Below are 27,241 nucleotides of genomic sequence, written 5' to 3' on the forward strand. Positions count from 1 at the left end.
GTCGTGATTTTTTTGGCCAAAAATTGCTTCTGAAATTCTGAAGGAGAGCTTTAGGCAGCTTAGCCCTAGAGCCATTTAGTCACTTATAAACCAGCCGCAACTCTTGAAATAGATACAAAATAAATAATTAACGATGTTTGTGCTACTTGCGGCAAGTTTGCAGTGTATGTTTTATACGAATATTGACCTCCTATATATTTATACTTTCGAGTAATAGATAAATTGTAAACTTGCCGCAAACAGCACAGAAAATGTTGAATTTCCATTTTGTATCTGTCAAATAAGTTGCGGCTGGTTTATAATTGACAACATGGCTCTAGGGCCTAAAATATCTAAAGCTTTCCTTCAGAATTTTAGGGCCACTTTTTAGTTTAGAAATCGGAAACGCTAAAACCAGCCGCAACTAGTTGTGTAGATAGAAAATAAAAAGTTGACATTGGCTGTGCTGTTTACGGCAAGTTTACAAATAATCTTTTGCCTGAAAATCGACCTCCTATAAGAATATTAATACTTTTGTATGAATAATAATTTATCAATTGCATTGTAAAATTACGTGTGAAATGAAGAGTTAAAAGTAAAGTTTGAAATTATGTCATTGTTTACTGTCATTGAACAAACTCCGAAATATCAGATGGCATGGGAGCGAAAACAGTAAAAAATATCAAAGTTTGTTGACATGCGGAACCCACCGACAGTTAGTACAGGTTGACGCTAGCGCTACCCGACCATGCGGCGTTACCACGACCTACGTAACTTAACTGCTGGCAGCATTTGCGGAATACACCCTGTGTGTATATGTATATCCCTACATCTATGAGTCAATGAGTGTGGGTGCATATGTTATACTTACTATATACTTGTATCTTGTATAGTGTGTCGCAACTGCGTGTTGTGGTCGTACAACTCGTACAGCGAAGCGTCAGTAGTGTTTAGTTGAGTTGGTAGTTTGCATGGCTGTTGGGTTGGTGATGGTCAAAGGTTCGTCCCATTCAGCTTTAACGACGCTTGGCGAGCTGGAAAACAAAATTATACACTTTTGATATACGCTCGTAAAAAAGTAGACAGAAGAAACCAATGAGCCCGAGCCAGCCCCACAAGCTCCAGATAATCAACAGTGTTCGTGTAGGATTGCAACTTCACAAGACAGACCAGACGCTCTCTCAGGGTCTACGTCTACTCCACGACACGTTTACCACGAGAAGGTTTACTCGCCACCCTGATACTCCTCGCCGTCGTCGCTGTATCGATTCGGTAAATATTACAGGTAGGTTGTAAGTGTGTACAGTGAGGGGTGATTGAAGAAAAAAAAAAAAAAAAAAAAAAAAAGGAGTCAACTCGCGTCATCGTTACGCATGTATGTTATACTTATGTATTACTCACTCTAATCAGCTGTGATACATAACCGAGTCGCCTGAATATATATTGTGCAGTGTAGGGAATACTAGCTTGAGCAGTAATTAATTTAATTTTTTTTGTTCATCGCAGGTTCAAGGGGAGGAAAAGGAGACAAGTGCCGTTGAAATAAAAGACTACTCGTAGAAAAAAAAAAAAAAAAAAAGATGGACGATGCAGGAGTCGGTGGTGGTGAAAAGTACAGCTGGAGGGAGAACGGCGAGAGTCCGAGCCAGGTGGAGGCTAGAAGGCTAACCAAAGCCTCGAGGAACAAGATATGCACGGCCGTGCGTACCAAGTACCCGAAGAAGAGTATGTGCACCAAGGCTATGGTCCTTAGCGACCTCATCAGTCATTTCGCCAAGAGAAATCCCAACTCCCACAGCGCCTGTCGCGAGGTACGTTTCTGTCCTGCACTCATTGATCAATAATCCTTGTTACGTTACTGTTTTTTTTTTTTGTTCTCATTTTTTTAAAATGTTTTTGGCTCAGAGGAGCCATTCAAACGTTTTTCAACCCGACTCATTATTACTATTTAATCGGGTGGCACTCCTTTGCGTAGGTACAGCTGTGTGCAACGCAATAACACATCCGAGTAGCGAAACCAATGTATTCCACACCTTTGCCCCCCCCCCCCTTCCGTTTACTTTGTGAAAGTTTATGGATTAAAGTATTATGGAACGAGTGTGGGTGGGTTGTAGCGTGTGGGTGGTGCGTAGTGCGTGCAAGGGACACGTTGATACGCAAGATTGGTTAATCCTTTTTTTTTTCCCCAGGTGTGGGAAGGTTTTTTCAGAGGCTTAAACATTAGTTTCTTATCAAATACTGTGTAAACTTTTATCACCCAAGGCTAAGTAATGGTGAAATCGGAGATAATGAGATTATTGTTAATGAAAGTCACGTAAAAGTAAAATTACTCATTTGTACAAAGTAATTCATACCTAATACTTTTTCCAGAAATATTATTCCTCAACAATTACGTTTGTAGTGCGCTGTCGTCATACAATTTCAAAATTTTTGTTTTTGAGACACTGTTAGTCGCTTTAAATACGTATTTATTGTTAATTGTGCATACCAAACATAAAACAAATTACAATCAGAAAAGCCTATCTTGTATCTTGGCTGTCAAGTCATTCCGAGCATCCTGGAGGAAGTGTTTGTAGATAAAGTTGTAGCGTGTGTTTTTATCTCCATAAATTATCGGAAACATTTAAATAATGAGACGAGAATAAGAGGCTTTCAAATTGAAGCAGAAAATTTATACTCTCTTTTCCCACTGTTTGTTCTGACAAAACGACACATCTTTATTTGTTTGGATGTACTCACTACAATAAACAAGAAAGTGTTGTTTTTCACGAAAAGTTACTTAAAATTGTACAAACAATTGGTGTTCTCAGAAAATAACAATTTGTCCATTCTTAATGACATCAGTTACACAGTCTACAGATCCTTAGCTTGTAAGTTTAAGTTTATTGAATTATAATCTGTTATATTAATAACTAATATAATAATACTGAAAATAACTTTCGTACCATATTGTTTGAAATTTCAGGAAAACAATTGTTTACCAAGGTATTACTTGAACACTTACTCTAAGCAAAATCAAAAAGTTATTTTATTTTAATTTTATTTCCATATGAATAAGAAAGAAAAAAACCATCAAGTATGGTACTGCATATATTATTAAAAGTTATATGCATCTAAACATGCCTCTTTCATACAAATTATGAAAAAAGATTTATTTGTTTTGAAATGTAAATAATCCTAAGTGATATTCTTTTTACCCCAATCTAGGCATTGCAGAACAAAAGTCTACACATAATAAAGAAACCAAAGCTTTCGGTCGTGCCGCTGCGAGGTGAGAGTATTAAAAAAGCGGCGGCTATGCTGCTAAACAGTGCCAGTGAGAATCAAGTCTCGGAACTCGTGACAGTCATGAAATCGTCGAAATTCAAAATCACGGACCAGCGTAACGCGGGTGACTTAAGTGCCGCGCAGCAGGGCATTTCCTCGCTCAGCTGTTACGACAAAACGCCGCGCGAATTGCGGCCCGAAATCGGTGACTGTGAGCCAGTGGACTGCTATCAACCCGAGGTCACGAGAAAATTGGAGGACATTAGTATCGAGTGTGATTTCTACGATGTGAGTGGAGCGAAAACCACGACGATTGACTGCGACGAAATATGTAAGAAGGTCGAAGGTTCGAGCTTGCATACCGAGGCTTTACAGATTTGTGATTATTCGAGCCGATTTAGACCGTAAGTCGAGAGAGAGAAATATAGAGACGAATAGAGAATTAATTGTATGTGAATGCACGCGAGAGAGGATGTGTCTGTATTTAATTTTTTTTTTTTTTTTATTTAGATGAAGCGATTAGAAAAATTTTTTGTCATAGAAATTTGTATATGAGAATACGTTGTTGTTGATAATTTAAATATGACGTCGCGAAAAACGGACTCGCATGTGTACATTCTTTTTAATTTGTTTAATAATTAACGTTCTATTTTTTTTTATTTTATTTTTTTTTTTTTATTTATCGCCATAAAATGCATCCATACTGATGCATATACATACGAATCATTGAGCAATTAATTTACACGACATTTCGTATTTAATACTTTTTGTAATAACGTTTTACAATAACTGAAATAATGAAATAAATGAACTGATACAACAATTTTAATCAACTGGCTTTGTTGTCTACTTAAATCCTCAATCATCATCGTATAACCACAAGAAGCAAATAATGCACGTATACATACAGTAGGACAAAATACCTTTTAAGTGGGAGCAATATTGCAAGGACTTACGTATTCCAGGTATTGCACGAATACGATAAATCCCGAATTGAACGCTAATCTAGAGGAATTCGTGTCTGAACTGTCGAGGCTGCAGAGAAACTTGTACAAACGGGACAAATCGAAGGGGAGGTTTCGACGGCGATATTACACCGGTTTTCGGGAAATTGAAAAGCGCTTGCAGTTGAAAAAAATCAAACTCGCCATTGTAGCGCCAGACATAGATACGAACAAAAACAATGGTAATTCACGCGAAGGTGCATGTATACATGGGTATGCAATTGTATACATACTGTATGTATGTTTCGTTACAGGTGAACTGGATAAATTGGTAGGTCGGTTTAAAGACGCTTGTGGGTTGCACGAGGTGCCCTGTGTCTTTGGGCTGTCACGCCGTAAATTGGGATATTTAACGCACGGCAAGGGCTTCGTCAGCAGCATCGGCGTCGCGAATTACGAGGCTCTCGAAGTATGCCTACATTATTATTACTTTTTTTTTTTTTTTTTTTTTTTTTTTTTTTTTTTTTTTCGGTGGATCATAAAATTTGTTGAGTTTGCTGAAATTCATTGTTTGTAGGATAAGTTGGGGGCTGCTTTGGTAAAGGTTGCCGATGCCAAGAACCAGCTTAGGATATTAAAAGGCGAGCCAGACAAACAGATTAATGTGGAGGCTATTTTAGAGAACGACCTTTTGCCCTCCGAACGTGTCAAAGTTTTGTTGAAAACTTTGGCAGTGCCTTTTTAGATGCTTTACATGCAAACAGAAGTACAGCTACTTGTCTCTTGTACATCGGTATGTGATGTTGAAATATGTACAAATTTGGATTTTACTAATGTGTAATACAACTTATTTTTATAGATATTTTATAATTTTGGTTTTACTTGGAGAAAACTTTTGTAAGTATTTTTTGTATTTACTGATTTTTATTTTTATTTTACTAATAATACAAAAAAACACATGTAATTTAAATAAAATGTTTTAACTAAAAATAAAAAGACTTTTAATCAAAATGCAATTTAAATTGAAAAAATGTAGTTTCATAAAAAAATGTGAAATCCCTGGTGTAACATCAAATGATAAGAAAGATACCTTCCTCAACAATCGACCATACAAAAGAAGTTTTGACTTATCTACATTCACATGTTTAATAGTTTATTTACTTATCTTAAAACTCAATAAGATCCACAAAAAATGTATGAATTAATTATTGTGTGCAAAGTAAAACGTGCAATTCAATAAATTCTAGCATTTTTTCCATCACGCAGAGAAATAAATCGCTGTGTCATTAAAAAGCGCACGTCCTAGAATTAAAATCATCTATTTTTTACCTACAGGGTATTCATTACTCTTAACAATTATTAAAACCCTGTGAACCACGAAACTCATCACTACCCAAGCATATGATCTACTTTAATTAAAAATTTTCGAAGCAATCTTTTCCACTGATGCTAGCTCGAGGATACAAAGAAGCATGGAAAGAAGGTGGGAAGGCGAAAAATCGGGCGCATTAAAAATCCCGTCGACCTTGATTCGCGAAAGCCGCAGCGTAGCCGGGAGATAATGGAAAAGAGGAGGGCCCTGTCGATCAGTCGAAGTATAAATATATGTTTTATACGTGCAGAGGATCGACACTTCCTTGAACCCCACTTCTCGAGTTCAATCATTTTTTTTTTTTTTTTTTTTGTTCTTATGAAATCCGTACACTGTAAGATTCGCAAAAAGATCTAAGTAAAACGATCTTTCACGTACGAACGACAATGATGAAAATGATTTTATTGTATTTTTGTACGAATACATCGCAAGGACGCGTAACGGAACGCAGTTTCAATGAAAACAAAACAAAAATCGGCAGCTCGATCGGTAGTGGATTAACTCAAGTGACGTGAAAAAAAATTCATAAATACAATGAAACGACAATCCGCCCTTCGAGGGGACATAAAATTTTCTGATCTTTTGTACCCGCACTAAGACGATTAACGCGAACTGGCGCACAATGATTCACGACAAATCTACGCCGAGCAGTGGTTGTTGTTTATCGATCGAGATAAGGTCTGAATTTTGAGTTCGGGAGTAGGGGACGGTTAAAAAATTTCGGTCGCTCGTTACTATAAGTATATTATGTACCGGTTCTCCTGCAGTTGCGAGTGAATATTCTGATATTACGTACAATTGCGAATTAAATTTTCTCGAGTTGAATTGAGCGCTGCGCTCAAACACCGCACGGAGTAAGTATTATAAATGAGTGCTCGATCACTTTCTCGTATTTTAGCCTACAGCTGGGAAATTTTAAACAGGTAGTTTCGTCATCTTGTACAGTAGAAACGGCTTTATTAACGTTATCATTGTATCAGATGTAAATGAAATTCGTGACGAATGTAAGGAAACGTGTCCGAGAACCCAACATCTTAGTACTTATGTACCGATCGCAAAGTGTTCCTCGAATTCCAAAAATTCCAAAAATCAGGGAGCCGAAAGTTATCAGGCAGAAAAAGCTCCGTGCAGCCTTTCTCTCTCCCTCAAGAACATCAGCGATCGTTTATAATATGTATATGTGAATGTGTACTTACACGAGACAGTATAAATATATGCATCGGATGGTGAAAAAGAACAAGCGAAGGGAAGCCCGTCTCTCATTCGCTCACGGACACGCGATATTTATATACGTGGGTATATATGTATATATAAATGTTTGAGCGCAGCGAGAGCCGCCGAGCGCGAGAGCGCTGCGTGGAATATAGCCGGTGTGTGCCGAGAGAGTCAGTCGATACGGTACCGGTGGCCTCGACGTGCCGCGTACTGCTGCTCGTGTTTATCTGTTGTACAGCTCTACATTTTTCCTTTGATACCGATCGCCTTGTTGGTCGTTCCGTTTGTTGTTGTTTTTCGCAGCACGTAAAATTAATAACTATTTTGTTGTACCGGCGATAACAAACCTTGTACAGTGTATACTTCTGACACTCCGTTTTGTTTGGATTTTTGTATTTTGACTCGGAGTTTGTGTGTGTCTCTCTCTGATGTACACTTGCTCCAAAAGGGGTGATGAAGTGAAGGATACTACATAGCATACATCACCACAAAAGCGGAGAGGAGATAAGGACGGCGTGGACCGATTGTGCTCCGATTTCTAGAGAATCAGGTACGAAGAGGGCACGTAAATCATTGGTATATACCTACTTGTATTGATTGTATCAGGGAAAGAGAGAGTAGAAAAGTTACATGTAGCAGCGAGGTCGGCTGATGGCACGTAAAACGAGAAGAATTAAGAGAGAGGCTGCAGGCACATGCAGTGTATACATATATATATATATACATATATCACATGTGTGCCTGTGTTGTGACAGATGTTTGTAATGTACGGAGAGAAGAGGTTATAAGTATTATGTTGACGCTCCCCTGATGTGTGGACGGAAACGATATATTGTGCACCGTATCATCTATATCTTTTTTTTTTATTTTTTATTTTTTTTACAGGCAAGTTACAGCGTTCTCCACACCGTTGTGTTTTTTTTTTTCGCTGTGTCAACGCACGTGACAATGCTTGACTTTTGTTTTACTCTTCATTTTCGCCCGGGACAAGTAAATGACGTGTCATAATGATATTGTTTTCTAGTTTCGTTCGAGAAGGAAAAAGATATACTTAGGTAAATTCAATAGTCGCGTTAAAAAGTATTCGAGTCGTTACAAGATACAAGAAACTAATTAACCAATCAATTAATAAGCCATTAAGTCACTTTTCACGCCACTATAATCAGTAATCATAAAATAAAACATATAGAGGTACGCGAGCTTATACGTGTTCATATATATATAACATTATACCTTGCGCCTTTCTCTTTTGCAAATACCAACACTCGCGTGACGTTTTTTACGCCGAAACTGTAGGTGTGTATTTACACATGCAAAATGCACAGGATAACATCTTTGAACAATAATGTACGGACGGAAAAACTACTTACTCTCGCAGACTTGCGTAATTTCAAAAGTCCAGCCAATAAATTACTCTCCCCCACGCGTGAATAAAACAAAATTTTTGTACCTACTAAGTATTCATTATTTATAGAAAATAAAGATAAACATGAGAATTTTCAAAGATAGGCACTTTCTCTCTATTTCCGTAAGGCAATCGATGAGACGGAGACGATATTATTTTTAAATAATCATCAATCAACACTGAAGAGTAAAAGTACGCGGAGACACGAATACATGTGCAACATAAACATCACGCAAGTGGACTTGACATCGGATGAGTTGGTGACAGGGACTTTATTACTAACTTGTAGTAGAAAAGGTATAGGCAGTAGGTAGTTCCCGACGATGGCGGCGGATGTAAGTATGGCTCCGCGCACCACATATCGGACATTAGATTTGTTCGGGATTAAGCTTGGAGTAATAGATTCAATACATTGACTATAGAAAAAAGGAGCGCTCCGAGCTTAATCCCGAACAAATCTATTAAAATCTCCGCCTGCGCACGTGTCAAACTGAACCCACGTGTCACCAAGCCCTTGGTGCCTTTCCATTAGCAAAATTTTTTATCATTTTTTTTTCTTTCACCTCAAACTTACAAATTCTTTTGGAAAAGTGGAAGTAATTGGTTACTGTTAGATAATAATGCCATTTAAAAACACCACTGTTAGTTTTTTTTCCCGATTTGTAACGTGATTTACAGCGAAAAAGGTTGCATATATAGGGACTCTCTACGTTGTTGTGGTTTTATATATTCACTGCAAGCACAGACGTTGCGAACGACCTGCTGATAGTACACATGGCAAAAAAAAAATTATTGCTTTTCTTGCCCTGCGAGCTCGTTAAAAGGCTGACTCGGTCGATTGTGCATACATCATTCATATGTATAGACGCGTAGTTTATTCAGTGTTTCAACAGAAACTCAATCTTTGAAAAAAAAACGATTACTCACTACGTACGCTAATCATTTCTCGTTGTTGGAAAATTAATGTTTTCCGATAAAAATATACACCAATTACGATAACTATGTATTTTAAAATACTTATTTCGGTGTATTAAAAGCTCCTCCACATATTATAGTCTTACAGTTGAAGTATGCCAGTCGGTACACTAATTATTACTATTACAAGTTTACCATAAGTATACCTTGTGTATATTCCACTACTGTATAATACCTATACATACATACATCATCTACATCAACAGCCGCGAGACGCGGAACTGCGTCGGTTCGCACGCGCCTGTGGGTCCGACAAAAAAAAGGGTTAAAAAAAAACTAGACCTTCTAATATTCCATATACACACCAAAGTACTGAGCATTTTTCCCATAACGTCGCTAATAAGTCTAATGCACGTAGTAACTTTACATATGTATATTTATAGGGTATACCGCATTTGCACCAATTTCCGCGTGGCTGAAAAAAAAGTGCACATGTAGAGACTTTGCAATGCGTACGAAGTATAATATGTGTCATTTCCGTTTCCACGTGCGAGTTTTTCCGGCCGTCGTGTCTCGTGGGTTTCGTTGACCCCTCCGGGGTTGTAAGTGTTGTTCTTGCATCACGGCGTTATTCTCGATTTCTTTTTCCTTGAGCTGCTGTTCGTGTGTTGCTCGATTAATGCGCATATCGATAAGACGCGTCTCCCTATACGTTATATACTCATAGTTGTCTCGTTTTAAATACGCTTGAAATGTGTGCGTGACTCTTTGTTGAGCAGCGTGTATTTTTCCTTAGTAAGGTTTCTCGGAGTAAAATGAAACAACCTTTTCCTACCTCGGGGCGCCCAAGCGTTTAAGATTGTGGCCCTTACCGGCTGATAACGTGTGAGTAACAACATTCTTACCGATAGTTTTTTAAAAGTCACGAGTCAAATTATTATATTGTGACGTTTCAGAAGTTACTCACATATACTTACTTGCTTCCTAAATAAAAACGGCATAAGTACACCTTATATGTAAATAAGTACCGCGCGAGGGCTTATCGACGTGCCTTTTATCGCGTTTTGATGCTCTAAGACTCTGTACACCCTCCTAATTATATTTATCCGCGATCGGTATAATATTTATACTTTACCCAATCGCTATGCTTTTTTTTTTTTTTTACCCAAAATCACTTGCATTGTGCATGTAATGAAAAAAAAACCTGTTGCACGCGTGCTTTTTAATGGTCCCAAAAGAGAGAATATCGGTGTTGGGACATTACTTTTTTCAATTTTATCGGAGTTAGGTTTTTCCTGACCTTTCGTTCAATCGGAAGTGTCTCAACACTTTCTGTTTTTCCCTCCACGACGCAGCGGCAGCTCAATAAATGGAGAAACCGACGTTAGATCGGCTGAAATTCGGGTCAGTGACACGGTCCAGTGGAACCTGTCGAAATCCGATTTATCAGGCTGGCAATGGTGTACCAATACACGTTACAAACGCCATACACTGCAAAGTCCAAATTCCTCCGTTCTCCTCGTGTCACATCGACAAAGTGACAAAAATCTCTTTTTTGTCGTAACATCTTCCAAGTTACGGGTTGTACACACATAAACACTGCAAAAGTCTATAGTCGGCCGATGCGTATATTATATATACAGTCGTCGAATCGACTTCCTCTTCTCTGTCTCGGCGAAGAGGAAGAATAGGAAATAAAAGAATAATAAACCGAGACGAGGAGAAAACATTATTGTTGCGGGGGATATCACGCGCGCGAGCGATAAATGGCTTGGCGGGGCGTGTCGCGATGCGTCGCCCATGTAAATAAGATATATTGTATTTCGGCTGACGCACGGCTTCCTACAATCTTTGAGTGAAAAACAAAGCGTTTCTATTTAGAAATCGCAGATTCTGCGTTTGGGCGACCATTTCTTTTCGGAGCAGGTGCACCAATTGTTTTTTTTGTTTTTTTTTTAGTTCTCTCGACGAGCCTCACTTACCTGTGGATTGAAAGAAATCTTCATTTGGTAACCATGAATTTTTTTTCTTTAGATGCTGCACAAAACGTAACCCCCGTATCGCTCTTATTGTTGCCATACGGTTAAATTTTTAAACGCAATAACTCCACATTGAGTCATTAAGTATATAGAAGTGATAAAGAAAAGAATATGAGAGAGTCGGGCGCTAATGGTACTTATCATGCAGACAATTTCACAGCAGACCAACGGTATCCGACACGCGATTCTTGTATGTAAACCGAAGGTCGGCTATTGTCACACCCCGATATAATATTATTGCGTCCCTTATTAATTATTTTCTCAACAAACCCACCTAAAACACATATTCATCAAAAAATATACAATAAACTTTCGCGCTAGTAATGTCTATGTCTCCGCGGATATATATAATTATATTTACGTAAAAGTAGACCAGTGCTCGAGGTCGCGCACTCTCGTGTACTTAGCACACGTAATGTGTATATACCCTATACGAGCGAGCGACAGGTTGGTGGCCTCGCGCGCGCTTGTGTACAAAACATTTGCGGCGTTTTTACATGTGGTTGTACGCGCGAGAGAATATATACACCTATACTTATATTTCAATCGGCAAAAGTGAGGCCGCGCGCCGACTTTTGCAACCGGGGCTGTTGCTTGAGTGGATTTTTTTTTTTTTTTTCTTTTTATAGCTTTCCCGGTTTGTGCGATTACTCGTGATACATTGTTAAGATACACGCGTGCAGAGAATGAATGAGGATTGCAAGAAAGAGTCTTCGGTACATGTGACGAAATTCAGGAAATCAGAGATCGTCCGATAAAAAAACCGTCTTATCTCATGTACCGTTTCGCGAGCCGTTTCGCTCTATTTTTTTTCAATTCGAGTTACGCACTTTGCCGAAAAGTGATTTTCACCAGCAAACCCCAATTGTTGTTACAAAAACTACGCCATACCTTCACCAATTGGAAAATTAAACACCGGGGTTGAATATATGCCTATAAGCTCATATCCTTCAAATTTCTCAAAACTCCATACATCATAAATGTTATAGCCTAAGGCTTCGGGCATTAGCGCTCCAGTTTAAGTGGATGCTGCGGACGAGAGAGAGAGAACGGAGCCGGCTCGCTTGATTATATATTATGTGGCGTAATTGGTTTACGGGTGTATAAAATATTATACGCTCGTGCCTTCGTGTGTGCAGTGCTCGAGGGTGGGAGAATGTGAATATTTTGGATCCATTGTTTCCGTGCCCTTTATTCGAGGGGGGGGGGAGTCATGATAAATCCGTCGATACATTATAAATTTTCTCGGACGCTATACTGTGCTGCAAAATCCCAATTGTGATTATATAAGATACCCATTAGCTGTACAAATATACTAGTGAATGTATAAATATAATGCGCTGAAATTTATATTTTTCCTATTTTTCGTTCCTTAGAAGCTTATAGCCATTTTTAAATAGTAACTATTAAAAAGAAAATAAAAATTATGAACCCGACGTGTACCCTTTTTGACTGCACCGGTACAATGTGCGGTTCGCCCAAAAAATCCTATGCCGACTCCGTGAAAGCAGCTCTCCCGTAGCAGCTGACTCAGAAACTTCTCCCCGGTAGACACTCCCCGTGCCACACATGCACACACTTATATATATGCGTGATTGAGGGCTTTGTACATACATCGCTTAGTTCCTTTTATTTTCTTTCTGCGCACTAATCGCATGAAGAGAGCAAGCAAGGGAGAGCATTTTCTATTTATATCATGTTACAACAAGGATTCCTCAAAAAATTATGCGTTTTCTTGTTTTGAAGGTACATGAAAATTAAACTGATGTCTTTTTTTTATTTCATGCTATAGGTAGAAAATCACAACAATTGGAGTTGTCCTAAAATGTCCCTGTTTTTTTGGACCAAAATACGTGGTACAGGAATTGTTTGGTAAAATGTTCGAAAAAGATTTTTAAATCTCATTCTGTTACGTGTATATGATTGTTGCCCAATGTATATAGGCTTCTATTTCGGTGGCCAACCTTCCATTCAACTGTAGAATAAAAATGAGACCAGTTTTCGAAATTGTATAGGAGCAAACGATCAGTTTAACGTAAAAATGACTCTGTGTGGAATCGTTCATATTCACAATAACATAAAATGCTTAACTCTGAAAAAAGTGTAGAGACTTCACCCTTCCAGTGCAGCTGCTGCGCCCGCGTTTTTGCACTGTGAGTCCTCAACTGCCATATAATCCCTCGTTGGCTGTAGTTGGCTTGTTTATCTAAAGAGAAAAGCCGTGTACTTTCGTGCTGGACATCTACCCTCATATAACCCTCGTTTGGGGCACTCCCGAGGTTCCATCCGCGTCGGCGAGCCTCAAATAAAACTATTAATCCTCAGTCTTTGTGTATCTTCTATTTTATATTTTTACCTCAAGATATTACTTACTCAAAAACATAAAAAATAAATAGTTTTTTCAAGAGTGAGCTTAAAGCACACTCATCCGTCACACTCCAGTTCGAGCGACTCTCCACGCGACTTTTCTCATCACCTCGTAAAGCGCATAGCGATGCCGATCGAGCCTCACGCTCTCCCCCTCTCTAACATATCCATTATATTATATTGTATTGTTTGCACGGAGTTTAATTAATGTGAAATTTATGTAACCAGTGCAGCTCCAATTTTTCAATACTATTTTTAAAAGAAGAAACCTAGTTTTTTTTTAATTTATCTATTCCAAACGAATAATTCATTCTTTTACGAATGGTTGTTTATGGGAATTAGAAAAAAAAAACCTGTTGTTTTATTTTCATAGCGATACATAAATGCTGGACGTAGAGAAAATTTTCCAAAAATTTTAAACACTCTGGCACTCAGCAACAATGTAAATATTACTTAGCTTGACTCTGAATGTAAAAACGCATTATATTTACGTACAGTATAAATAAAATATTCTTGACTATACCGTGTATGGGAAAAATAATAACAATTACTTACACTTGCGTAAGCATTTTTCGTCTTTGTCAACCGCGCACAAATACCTCTCCCACAAATAAATCAATACGTCGTGTACTCAACGCCGTTAGTGTCCTCCCCCCCTTTTTTTTCTCTTCCTATATATATAAAAGCACAACGAACTCGTAAATTTACACCCGTGCAATGGATAAAAAAGAAAAAAATATACAAGCTCGCGCGTGCAGTGCTTATTGAAAAGCATTTCCGTCATAAAACTGTCCCCGAATGCCGCAGCGCGACGCCTTATAAAAATCAGAGCCCAGAGGAGTTGTGGCACGTGTGGTTTTAGCTCGTTTCAAAGTCACAGAATCTCCGGTCTCGTGAACCCCCCTGCACTGCTCTTTTGTTTGATTAGCTTCGGATGAGATTGGGTTTTCCGCGCTTCAATGCACTCGATACTTGGTGCTAACATTACTACAATTCAAGAAAATTTCTGAACTTGTTTTTTTATGTTTAATTTTGTTTGCTGCATTACTCACGTACTCTGTCACAGTTACGTCGTCAGATAATTAAAAATGTTTGAATTCACAACAAATATGTATATTTCAGTAATTTTTCTCATTAAAAAGTAAGATGATGAGAAGAAAAATTTGTGCACGTTATACTATCGCGGTACAAAACAAAAATGAACGTAAACTGATTGTATTGAAAAACGAACCACCAAATGAATTGAAATGTTGTCTCAACAAAAAAAAAAAAAAAAAAAAAAAAAAAAAAAAAAAAAAAAAAAAAAAAAAAAATGAAATAAACCGCTTCGGTTATGTTTATTGTGGAGTAGTAGAAAAAGGAGGCCTTCCTCGCGATCGAGTTTCACTTTTATAGACTGAAATTTATACCGGATGGCTGATAATGTACATAAGGAGGAGGAGCGTAATTGAAAACGATCATTAGCCGCAGCCTAAAAAGCGTCACGTCACGATTCTTCCGCGCCACGCTCTCCTCCGTGCTATATTTATACTATATGTGCACGCTCGTGATCATGTTACGCGCAAGTGAGTATGATATAAACACGTATGTGCATTTTAACCCGGTTTTCACACAAAATCGAGATTTTGATCCAAACTTTTCAAAGAGACTCGTCTTCTAGCGTCGAGGATGCGCGCGTTTTGGTACATATTTTTGGACAAAAGGAGGAGTCGTTATTGAGGCCGTACAGTACATTTTGCTTCTCATGTTAAACTATGTTTTGTCTTGTTAAACAAGTGAAATTTTTCTAACAGTATGCCACAAACGAAGAAAAAGCGAAAAAACCAATTTTCCGAAGAATTGACGCAACAACAAAAAAAAAGAAAACGTATTTGAAAATAGACCTGTTAACACCCGAGTTAACACCTATATACAATCAAAGTTCCCTATAGCCGAATAATTACTCGCCTCGCGGGGCGACGACAGTATCAAGAGCAAGTACCGGCTAATTTTTCTGCTTCACACTGCGCCAGTCAAGTAAGACTCGCTCACAAAGATCCATATATATTATGTACCTGTACCAGCGCGTTACGCAGCGCTGAAACCTCAATAGCAGGATGTGCAGTTGGCGAAAGAAAGTATCTCCCGTTACCCGTAAGGCTGCGCGCCAGTCCAGCATATACCTAATACCGATCTCTAGCCGATTTCTGGCCGTTACATCCCTTACCTCTTATCGTAACTTCATGAATTTTATGTGCTTTATTTGCATTATTGATTTATCCGCTATACCATTGTTTTGTTGTTTATAAATTTAATGAAACACCATCTAATGCCGATCTTTGTATTTGCTCGTGTTGCAGGTGAGTTACAGAAAGGACGGCGCTTGAATCTTCCGTGCAAGGTTTATATTTTCCGATGCGTAATTTTTCGTGAAGGAAACAATATTGCATTACTTTGCAAATTCACAGTGAGTTGGAAACTTAACATTATTTGCTATAAGATTGAACCTTTGGTTAGTGCCTTGGTAAATTTTCAAAAGGAAATCGATAATCGAAAATAAGTATCCTTCTGGCCTTCTCTTATAGTTTTAGTGATCCGCTGCTGATCAATTGCTTCCTCGACGGATAAATCGTCGAAATTTCAGTCACAAACTTTTCTCTTAAGGCATCATCACGTGGGATTAAAAAATTTCGAAAATAATTAATGTTTTTTTTTTCTCACTTTGAAAAAAAGTTCTCCAGTACAAGAAAAAACTAAAAAAAATCCGAATCGGAAATATAGTAACAGGGTTCAGGCTATGTTGACTCAGCGAGCTTATATTATTTTTACTACGATCACTGTTACGTGTGATACGTATACCAGCGATGCATGGTTTTCTCCCACGAGAAAGCGCGAATTTATTAGCTTGGCCGCCGATTGTAGACCCACCTGTTGCAGAGCGGCCCGGCGTCGAGATTAAGGATAATCGAAGAAGGCTGCCGCTACTTGCCGATTGTTTGGTTGCGAACCGATAAAACCGATCCTGCGAATTTTCCCACGTCTTACAAATTATGTTTCGCGCACAGCTCCACCACACGGGAATTATGTTATTGAAAGGAGAATGCGAGAGCTTTGTTGTTGTTGTTGTTGTTTTTTTTTCTCTTCTCCATTAGAGATCGAGTAAAAAAAAAAAAAAAAAAAAAAAAAAAAAAAATCGGTATGAGAAGTGCATCGCTTCGAAGCGGTACGATGTATTTCTCACGACTCGTAAACGATTGCGTTAGTATGAAGACGTGGGTTTACCGATCAATCGATTGGAATCCAAATGGGAAAGTAAACGCGATTATTTCACACCCATACCGATCCTTGGTAACCGGATTCCCCTGAATCATCAAACTTAATAATAATTCACACAGTAGTGGTTTTCATTAACCCTCCTCTTTCTATGTACAAGAAACCGAAACCATTCGCATGGTATAGCTCAGTTGCGAAGCTATATACCGATACCACAGATTGCAAAGTCATCGCGTGCCAAAATCGGCGCCTATGTACAGAAGAAAGTGCGTAGCTGTCGGTTGGCTGGTTGTTGCAGCAAGACGCATTGCGTGACGGAGAAGCATCGACGATCAGCTTTCCCGCGTACATTTTTGCACTTGCAACTCATATCTCAGCTATAAACCGTGTATCGACTAATGTGCGGGTGCGCGGGTAATTATCATCACCATCATTATTCTTGCTGCCGACGCCCATGCGCCCGGGCATAGTAGGTGCTGTTGTCGGGTCGCAGGTGAGAGTATTTCCCAATCACCGCGTTGGAACTTTGTGAAAAAAAAATAATCATTCATACATTGAATACAGGTGAAAAAAAAAAAAAAAAAATTGCGCATTTTTCGTACCGAAGCTCGCATATTGACAATTTTTATGATTTATTCGATCGATTGAAAATCGTGTGTTTGCACGCTTGGATTCTGGCGCAAATTTTTTCTCTCCAAGCCTCGCGTGGAGCAAAGAGCGGCCGTAGGTGGCTAATAGAAAGCTTACAGACACGAGCGAGCGCGCGATGTTCCAGATGCTGCGAAACTCTTCCCTCGCCTGTTCCCGGTAATGGGCCACGCTCATAAATCGTTACTGCTGCTCTATACGGTTAGCGGAATGTGGTCTTCTTTCAGGTCGCTCTTGAGAGAGATCCTTTATTTATTTATTTGGTGCAACCTTTTTTTTTTTTTTTTTTTTTTCCTTTAATGGGCTGCCATTGTCTCGTATATGCCCATTCCGTACTGATTCGCGTTATTGCGAAACAGGGACTAACGAGATCGGTACATAAATTACACCATTGTCCCTCGTTATTTTATGCAAATCATTCCGGTGAGTGTCATTCGTGCTGAAAATCATGCTCGTATCATCGAGAAAGTAGTAGATCGCTTCGTGAATCAATTAAACGTCGATCACTTTGAACTTTTTGATTTTTTTTCTCCTTCGAATAATCCAACTCGGCTCTACATTCTTCATTTAATTTGGTTAATTATATTTTTAATCTTTCACGAAAAATGTTTTATCAGTTTTCAACACGTGTACTCAATGTACGATAAAACTTGCAACTAAGAGTATCATCAACGACATCCTCGCATATAAACTTCTTGCACGATAACAAGGGGAAACGTATAAGATACTGCAGTAAAATTAGTGAAGATGTTATCGTAGTGGTGCAACATCCACAGGATACGTGTCAAAAACTAGCAACAACAACAAAAAAAAACTAAAAAAAAGTTGACAAAGTGACTCACTGTGCTCGTGTTGGAGACAAACGCGTATGTAACTAGCATTCCCGGCATTACCTCGAGTCATGTTTACCCACACTTGACACCGAGTTCCGAGAGTGAAATCGTCCCGTTTCTTGTTCTTCTTTTTTTTTTTTTTTCGCCGGTAGCGCAAAGAGCGCGCGTATACCTTGCACGCTCTCGGAGAGGGGGATATATAGATTACTTGCACAGGGTAGGGGTCCGGCTGCTGTCCCACATACCGGGGACGGATGATACCGACCGGAGGCGACTCTCAGCAAGGTTGCGTGGCATACCGTATACGATGATATACACACACATATTAGTTTCCGTGCGCGAGTACCCGGGAAATGAACCACTTCCGCCCCATTATGCGGGGTGATTTTGTCTGGGCTTTTATCATGATACGCGTATATACCGCGATCAATCCACTATACTATTGTACCTTGAGGCTCGTTGAAATTTGAGCTTTACCACGTGATTTCGAGCTATTATTTTCATTGGAAATATATTAATACGCTTGAGATCGAGGTTGCGTCTCAACTTTCCTGCATTTGATGAACAGGTATAAGGGTATCGTCCGAAGAACCTATATGCATCTTGAAGTATATATATGTATATACTTAGTTCACTTGCCATTGTTTGTCAAGTGGAGCACAAAAAAAAGAAGCAATTTCTATTCTGGCGCAAAGTTAACTACACTGGGATTAATTTAGCTTTCAATTTCAGCTCGCGTCTGAGACCTCAAATTATCCTCCGCTTCTATCCGCAGTCGTTGTTTTTTTTTAATCTTCCAAAACGCGTTGAAAGTGAATGTTTTTGTGATATTGGTATAGATTGACGTAGCAACTTGTACCCATAAAACGTCCCCCTTTTTTTCTCCCATCCACAAGTAGACGAGACGATACGACGATGGTCAGGGCAAGGTCGCGGTGTCTCGTCGATTGTTTTCTTTTTAAGTATCCATATCACGTGCGACAGGATCGTTTTATTTTAAAACACAATGAAAGCTAAGATAGCCTTTTTTATGTTTTTGTGTGATATTAAGATCATTTTTAATTTAAAGTGATGGTGCATCACAAGGGAAGACGTGTGTGTGCTGCACACAGTTCCGCAGTATATAGCGACGAGGTGCAAGAGAGAAGCGACTCTCTATGAGATCTAGGCCTCCTCCTTGGCTGCATTATATAGTACAGGTACTGTTGCGGGTAACCCATCTCCGGAGCGCAATTGCTTATTTTCACTTCTTAATTGGGCATAGATCGAGCCACCGATTAAATAACACACACGACACGTACACATACACGCGTGCTAGATAGCAAAGGGCGTCGCATTGTGTGCGTCTTGTGTATAGGATACAATACACCTACACGCGACGCTTTTGCATACATTATACACACGCGAGAGAGAAAGAGAAAGTTTGCACGCAAAGTATATAGTTACATGGGAGGAGAAGGAGGAGGAGGATAATTTATTAATCGCGCTTTCGCAGCGACTGAAAATGGATTTGGATTTTTCGATTCAGGCGTCTTGTGTACCCAATAACGAATACACAGCTAGCGATTTTTCATTTTCCCGACACGATCTCGAAAGTTTTCGTTGTTTGGGCTCGTGTACGCGCTTGTCGCTGCATTTGTTGGTGCCGTTGTTTTTCCGCGTTAGAAAGTTATTTGCTCCGATGCCGGTCTCTCAGATGGTCCTGTCGCGATGTATTACATATATGTATATGTAGGTGCTGTTTTTTTTTTTTTTTTTTTTTTTTCAACCCGCGGGTGAAATGCGTACAACTATGAAAGCTTGCCTCATGTGTACTTGTTACGTACAATCCGCGAGTTACACGGTGACATTGTACGTTTGTTCAAGATGCAACACGTGTTACCTGCAGATAAACATTATATGTACATTTATATTTCCGGTTATACGCAAGACAATAGCCACCAGTGAGTTTTGACATTTTTTTTTTTTTTTTTTTTTTTTTTTTTTTATACACCAACACCGCGAGTCGTGCACGTGGTAACGTTGACAAAAAAGAAAAAAAATTATCTTACTCTGCGTGCGAAAGAGTCACACACCTTGTACTTATCTTACCCGCGTATTTCAGAATAGCTCAACGACAACACCGCGCCTCTGCATCAGAAAAACCGACCTATTTGTTCCTTACACGAAGTGTTTTGAGCTTCCATTGCATCGTAAAAACCAAGAGCGTTAAATTCGAGACTCGCTGTCAGCGCTATAATATACCGGACGACTCGTGTATACTTGGTGTATTATCAGCTACGCGAGAAAGAAACGCTCAGACTAGCCCCTCTGTTAAGTTTGCTTTGTCTTTTTTTTTTTTTTTTTTTTTTTTTTCCTTTAATCTTTAAGGGGGGTGCGACCACAGCTGCTGCTCGTGCCCTATTGTTGTATTTGCTCTCCAGTCGTGAATCTCGTGCTACTTGCCGTACACTTTTTTTCTCTCCATTCGCGTATGATCTAATCAAACCTTTTCTCCTTTTTTTTTTTTTTTTTGTTACAAACTATAGCAAAATAATGTTCGTTGCACAGACCTCATCACAAAAATGTATAATTGTTAGCATTGTACATTGGGTAATAAACCACTGCGAGTTTTTCATCATCATCGAATTTCAAGAGCTAATCGAGGAATAATACTGTATAATTATATGTAAACAAGTGTGCACGTAGCCGCTCCTGCTGACGAAAGGAAAAGTTAATTTGCATTTCAAAGTAATCATCCTACGTATATTATACAGACATCATACATAAGTCGTTCATGTAACGCTGATGCTACTCGTTTGCTTTTCACGAAATGTCTATTGCTCGGTTTCTCGGATAAAAAAATAGACGTGTCCGAATGATTTATCTTTCGCCCAAAACACAGTGTAGATGCATACGAGGATCAACAATATTATTTTTGTACACGTTCTTAGGAGAGCTTAAAAAAAAAAGCATCTATCGCTTGTCTGTGTGGATCCGTATGTACAATCGTTCGTCCACACGTAAACATATATGGGCCAATCATTAATTAATCCAATTAACTTGGGCACGAATGCTTGGGCAAAAGAACAATTTGTTGCGTGTGTATATGCGTGTATTTTCGTTATTGTACCCACACCCAAGTAAGCGTGCAGGTATATTAAAAGCTTGGCACTTTATCGGTTACATGACCGTTCTTTTTTAGTGTATCATTGCATACCCTAAGGTCATGCAAGAACTTCGAGAGTCGAGAGAGCCTTAAGGTTTTCCACTTTTCCTCATGCATGTGAAGGTATTTGTGTATATGTACATACGCGTTCGATTGGACGCCCATATATATATATATACGTTATAAACACGTTGTGTGCAGCACGACTTGATATACGAGTTATGCGCCCCGAGCGTGGCTTAGATCCTAATCGGGGGGAAAAAAAGAACACATGATATATGATGACTTTTTGTTCATCCGCGTTCTAGAGCAGGTATGTACGATACATATACATACTACCTATGGAGATTCGGTTTGACCGTATGGTTGGGATATGCCGATGTGACCGATACCAGTTGTGATGGTTTGTGCACGTCCGGTTGATTGTTTACTACTTTTTGGAGTTTTCGTTATGTTTGTCTTGTGCCATTAATTGCAAGTATGGAGTAATAGCTTTTTTTTTTTTAAAAAGTAACAAAATTGAAAGTGATTTCGATGTATGGAAACCAGTTTGGCTGGAAACAATATTTCATCGCAAGTCAACCTAGTTGAGTGCCACTGTCATTTTTCGCTTAATAATATATCCTTACTGTTTTTGAGACTAGGATGTATAATATATCTTTAGATCACCAGTTGTTGCTGATCGGGGATATTGGAAATTCAGAATATTGCCTCTTTATTTTGCTCGTTTTTTATTTGTTTGTATATGGATATTGGTACCACTAAATCACAACACCCGTAGTGACATATAGCAATAACTAGACACAACCAGTATACTTGCTTTTCACAGTATCATCTCCCGCGTACACAAGCTTCGATCGATCACTCAATCAATAAAAAAGTGAAAAGAAAGGACAATGGTTTTCCCCCACAAAGAGTGGCCTTTATTGTCACGCATCAATATCAAACATAAAGAATGGGAAGAAAAAAAAAAATTATCGACAATTAGTCAGTAGATATGTCTATATTACTCAACGCCAACGACATACTTAACAAACAACAGTGAAATAAAGACACGCGCGCACACCTCCCCGATAATACATATATATATGTATACCATTCGGGGCGTTTTGTGTACAATAATACGACAATAATATACCGTGTGGGTCTGCAGCCCATCTAAATCCACAAATGCGTGATTCAGTTTCCGGCGAAAGACCAACGAGAAGAAGAATAATACTCAAGCCAAAAGAGAGGAGAAAGAAAGGAGGAATCAATCCACCTCTCCCGACTCTCTCGCGGCTTTGTGACTCACACGTGTGCACTTTGCGCTCGAGTGGATACCCAAACAAACACGCGTAAGTGTAATACCTCATACGCATCGCGACTCGTCGGTCTCCTCCTCCTGTCTTTTTTTACTTACAATGGTGTATATGCACACATGTTTGAGTATCTCTCGCCGCACTACGCCCCCGAAAACGTCGGGCGCCCCTATGTGTGCATTACTTACGTATGCGGCGCCGTATATATATTTTTAGTGCAAGGAGTGGTATAGAGGATAGGCTGCATTGGTGGCAGAGGAAAAAAAAGGAAGCCGGTCAAAGAGGAGAAAAAAAAGGGGACCACATGGAGCGCGCGCTCTGATGAGGCCCGGGATGATGATTCGGGTGATCCGATGGAGGCCGCAGCTCTTTGCTGCTCGTCTCTTGAATTTTATAAGGACTGAGTGGAGTTTTTTTTTTTTTTTTTTTTTTTTTTTTTTTTTTAATATGATATCAATAAAACCGAGATAATTTTCCGGTGGGTCGATTGAACGTGAAAATAATAAGGAAAAAGAAGTGCGATGGTGCAAGACCATCAGAACAGCCGAGTAGTATACAGGTCCCCGCACTCGATCTCACTCCGTAGGCACGAGAATGAATGGAAAAAGTTTACATTCAAGCATCAGTTGTCCGTAAATTATGTATACACGTATATATAAAAGCCGATTGGCACCCACGACTCGATGCTCTTGTAACGCCAAACCCTTCAACTATGCGCATTAGCCGACATTTCAACCATGTATATGTTATATTGACGAACGACAGCGACAACAATCATTACATTATCTTCACAATGACTGTGATTATCCGTGTAAAAAGTAATAATGTGTTGGTAGCAGCTTGAAAATGTGTTGTTGCTGTGGGCGCTGGTTCGACAAAAACGCTCCTCCTCCTGTGTTTCCGACGGAAATAGATTGTATGTGCCGGGAGTGTGTAAGTGCATAACACGCCTGACTGAACGCATTGCCCTCGCCAGTTGTCGAGAGCTTTTTCAACGATGAATGCCATCCTACAGCTTTTGGCATCATGAATTTATGCTCATTGGGTGGTGACGAAGGTCTTTGCCGATTGTTCTCCGAACAGCTTGAAGAAATTTATCCTCAAAAGCGAAAGGATAATCGTTTCTGTAAAAATAAAAAAAAAAAAAGCATCGGTACGATTCAATATCGCACGAAGCATCACGTAGAAAAAAGTGGTCACGAGTCTTGAAAACTCGGTGGTGAAAGAGTGGGCTATTTTTTTTTGTTTTCCCTGAAACTTGAAAATAAATTGTATCATTATTAGGTGAACGCTCGACTTGCCGCTGGCGCAACACGCGTGTAATGACAGACTCGTCGTCGTCCACAGTCATCGTGTCATTAATTAAGGACAAATTACCGATGTGTATACACTTGAAACGAAACAAAAGTGATAAAATTAGTCTTTGTTTCATTTACAAATTGAAAGGTATATAGCAACGGGACGCGTTTTGTTGCCGACGTGACATTATGTCGGTGCACGCGCCAAATATATAAAAATTACGATCGCTTTCTATACACATTATAATATATATACTTACGTAAAAAATTGTAAATTGCAAAACACATACGCGCACGCACATTATGGCCGGCGCGTCTAGTTGTAAGAAGAAGACACGTTAATTAGCTCTGAAGTAGACTATAAACGAGGGGGGCGATTCATTGCGGAAAAAATTACTGGTTGCGCGTGCGATGCGCAAACCGAGAAATCAACAGTATAAGTATACATATTTCCCGTTTTCTCCGATATTGCACGTGTCCCCGGTGCAACAACTTGATTTCGCGCGATTAGCAACAACAGATTGTACCTATTGCTTTGAAAGCAATAATTGCTGAAAAGTACGTAAATAGTATCAGTGGCGCTCTTTACCAGACTATGTGGTCGAGGAAAAAAAAAAAAAAAAAAGATTCTACGTGAGCGCACCGCAAGATCTCAACTGTATGGAGAACGGGGATAAAAAGGCGGAGGAATCTCCTTGAAACGCGAAGAAGAGTTTTATAATGCCACAGACTCGGTGAAAGGGAGGAGAGGCGCACCTCCTCTTCTGAACGGGAAATCCCTGACGCGTCGCATCCATCCATCTCCTTCGCCGAGTGCAATACTTATACGCGATCCATTTTTTCCTTTTTTTTTTTTTTTATAATTGTACTCTCGTTTGTTAAATTCTTTTTTTCCATCGGAACACCTCGTTTAACTATACGCACACTTTCTCTCACAGAACTATAAACAAAAGCTCGCTCCACTCGATCATTTGCTTTTCATACATTGCCTCGAGCACACCCACATTATATATACAAACAAACAACTACTGTGCAATTTCACATTACGGAGCATGAACTTGCGCGATACTACGCCGTGTTATGTTAACAATGTTATTCTATGTGTCCGCTTTTCCGAGTGAAGTGTAGCGTGAGAAAGTCATCGACAGGAACACAGTCTATTTCTGAATCGCTATCTCGGCGCGATTGGGTCAATTAAAACGCACTTTCCGCGTTATCCGTCTCGAGCTACAGTATAAGCTTCGTAAGCGATGTTATTATTGTTATTTTATTTTTTTTATTTTGGTTTTTCTCCAGGAATAGCGGAGACGTCTGCTCATCGCGTCGAGCAAAAATCCTATATCTGCGAAAACAAAAAAAACCCTACATTATCTCCCCCGAACGCGTATGTGACAGTATATACGCGTAAAGAGCGCGTCTCTCGTCGCTTGAGCTCGAGTTAACCGTAAAAATGATCGCTCGCCTCTTCTCTAAAAATAACCCCGAGTCCCTCCATGCGATGCGAGCGAACGAGCTCGAAGGATGTGTGCCACCGGAGAGGGAAGATAAACCGTACAGAGGCGAGAAAAACGCACGACGCCTGCAAACAAAAGGGAGCTCCGACCTGTCCTTTATTTTTCTGTATACGGAGGATGGCTCGGATGACAGCTCTTCCCCGGTGCATTTTTCCACCGTCTACGTTCCTTTCTAATTTCGTTTGCGTCTTTTGGCTCGCGTTGCGCGTATGGTCGGAGTGAAAATTCACGTCCCATCTCGGGACGATGAAGCGCAACAATGACCCTCGCTCATGTATATATATACTTTTACCCAAAGAAACAGAAAAAAAGGTCCATTCGGCTGATAAGAGAAAACCTCCGATGCGGGGTACAATGAAACATCCCCGGCGTGTGTTATTGATTAATTGAAAGAAAAAAAGTGTACTTCAAGGGAGTGAGTATATATTATATACACTGAAAAGTGTGGAAAATCGAAAGGTGAAAACGGCACCCATGCATCAACCTTCCAACAATAACAGCAGCATATAATAATAGATGCGCGGGGCGAAGGAGAACGTGAGATTGAGAAAAAAATGTGCATGTTGTAGTATATAGAAAGGATGCGGGTTTGTCTATATATGTATATATACCTACGTGTGCACATTATAATATACATTAATGTACATTGTGCTGGTACTTGAAATTTGGCGAAGGTGTATCCGTACAACGCGGCGTCGAGAAGATTGATATGGATCATATAGACTTGCATATGTGTATTTGCGATATATATGTCATAGTGACGCGTGGGAAAGCCATATAGTGAAAGTGCAATGTATATACCATACAGGTACATCCGTATGAACCGCAAGAGTGTATGTTTCAGCCGTGAAAATTTCAAGCGCAGAGGTACAATGATATAAATATGCTTTCGTAACGCGCGAGTGTCAGGGTCTTTTTCTGTGGACCGCAAAAAATCAGCCATCAGAACTTCTTCGGTGGAAGCCTCTATAACGAGTTATATATTGCAACGTCAAAAATGATGTGCTTTGTCGCCGTAACGGGTGGTGATCTTGACTTGTATGTGCATATCATCGGATAATTGATTTTATACGAGTACTAACTATTTTTCACGCATCAGATTCATCCAAAGGGCAAAATCCTCGACTCACCTCGAGCTTTTTCATAACAGTATATACAATGCATAAGTATAGTAGCTCCCCACCTGTTGTGCTCATGCACATATTATATACATATACATAGGCACGTGTATCATAAGGAGGCGCCCTAACTGTATATTGCTACAATCATCGTCGGTGTATATTACATTCTGTACACGGCAGCTATACGCATAAATTCATTGAAGAATAATCGGACGAACGGACAGGTATATATGGGTATACCTGGGGAGATAAAGCGAACCTACGCCTACCCCCTTATATTCGTGTGGAATAAATATTTATATATTACGCATTATAGACGTATACACATATACAGGTAGGTATACCTGATATAGCAAGTGTGCTATACGAAGGCTCGTATACTCTCTCGGCCAATAGGCCGTACCACCTCGAGGTATTGTATAAAATACAGTCGTACAGCTCCACTGGACACGCGCGCGCTTGGCTGTACCGTTTTTCCATCCTCGCGGTATTACATATTATAGAGCGCTTCGCTCGAGAGACGTGCGCTTTCTTCCCAACTATAATTTATCCTTTTCGCGTATAGCTTGCGATCCACGCCTCTACCCTCCCACCCTGTTTTTTTCCTTTTTTTTTATATTTGC

The 27,241-nt window shown here is 39.5% G+C and overlaps 2 protein-coding genes across 2 annotated transcripts in view; both read left to right on the top strand.

Annotated features, from left to right (window-relative positions):
- The first annotated feature begins 882 nt into the window (after nt 1–882).
- On the top strand, nt 883–4,969 carry LOC106637258 (uncharacterized). The gene is made up of 7 exons (XM_089590480.1): nt 883–1,264; nt 1,486–1,790; nt 3,187–3,650; nt 3,788–3,807; nt 4,178–4,432; nt 4,505–4,659; nt 4,768–4,969. Exons 2-7 carry the CDS (start codon nt 1,560–1,562, stop codon nt 4,933–4,935), a joined length of 1,293 nt encoding a protein of 430 aa, XP_089446606.1. The 5' UTR covers nt 883–1,264; nt 1,486–1,559; the 3' UTR covers nt 4,936–4,969.
- A 2,007-nt stretch (nt 4,970–6,976) lies between these two features.
- Nucleotides 6,977–27,241, top strand: part of LOC106637371 (uncharacterized) — a 59,797-nt gene continuing 39,532 nt past the window's right edge. The window contains exon 1 of the mRNA XM_089590263.1: nt 6,977–7,327. The gene's annotated coding sequence lies outside the window, so the exon portion shown is untranslated. The remainder of the gene's footprint in view (nt 7,328–27,241) is intronic.

This window comes from Copidosoma floridanum, unplaced genomic scaffold, assembly GCF_036245765.1.
Source record: "Copidosoma floridanum isolate Cflo_tuat_1 unplaced genomic scaffold, Cflo_Japanese_pri ptg000012l, whole genome shotgun sequence".
NCBI classification, from domain to species: Eukaryota; Metazoa; Arthropoda; class Insecta; order Hymenoptera; family Encyrtidae; genus Copidosoma; species Copidosoma floridanum.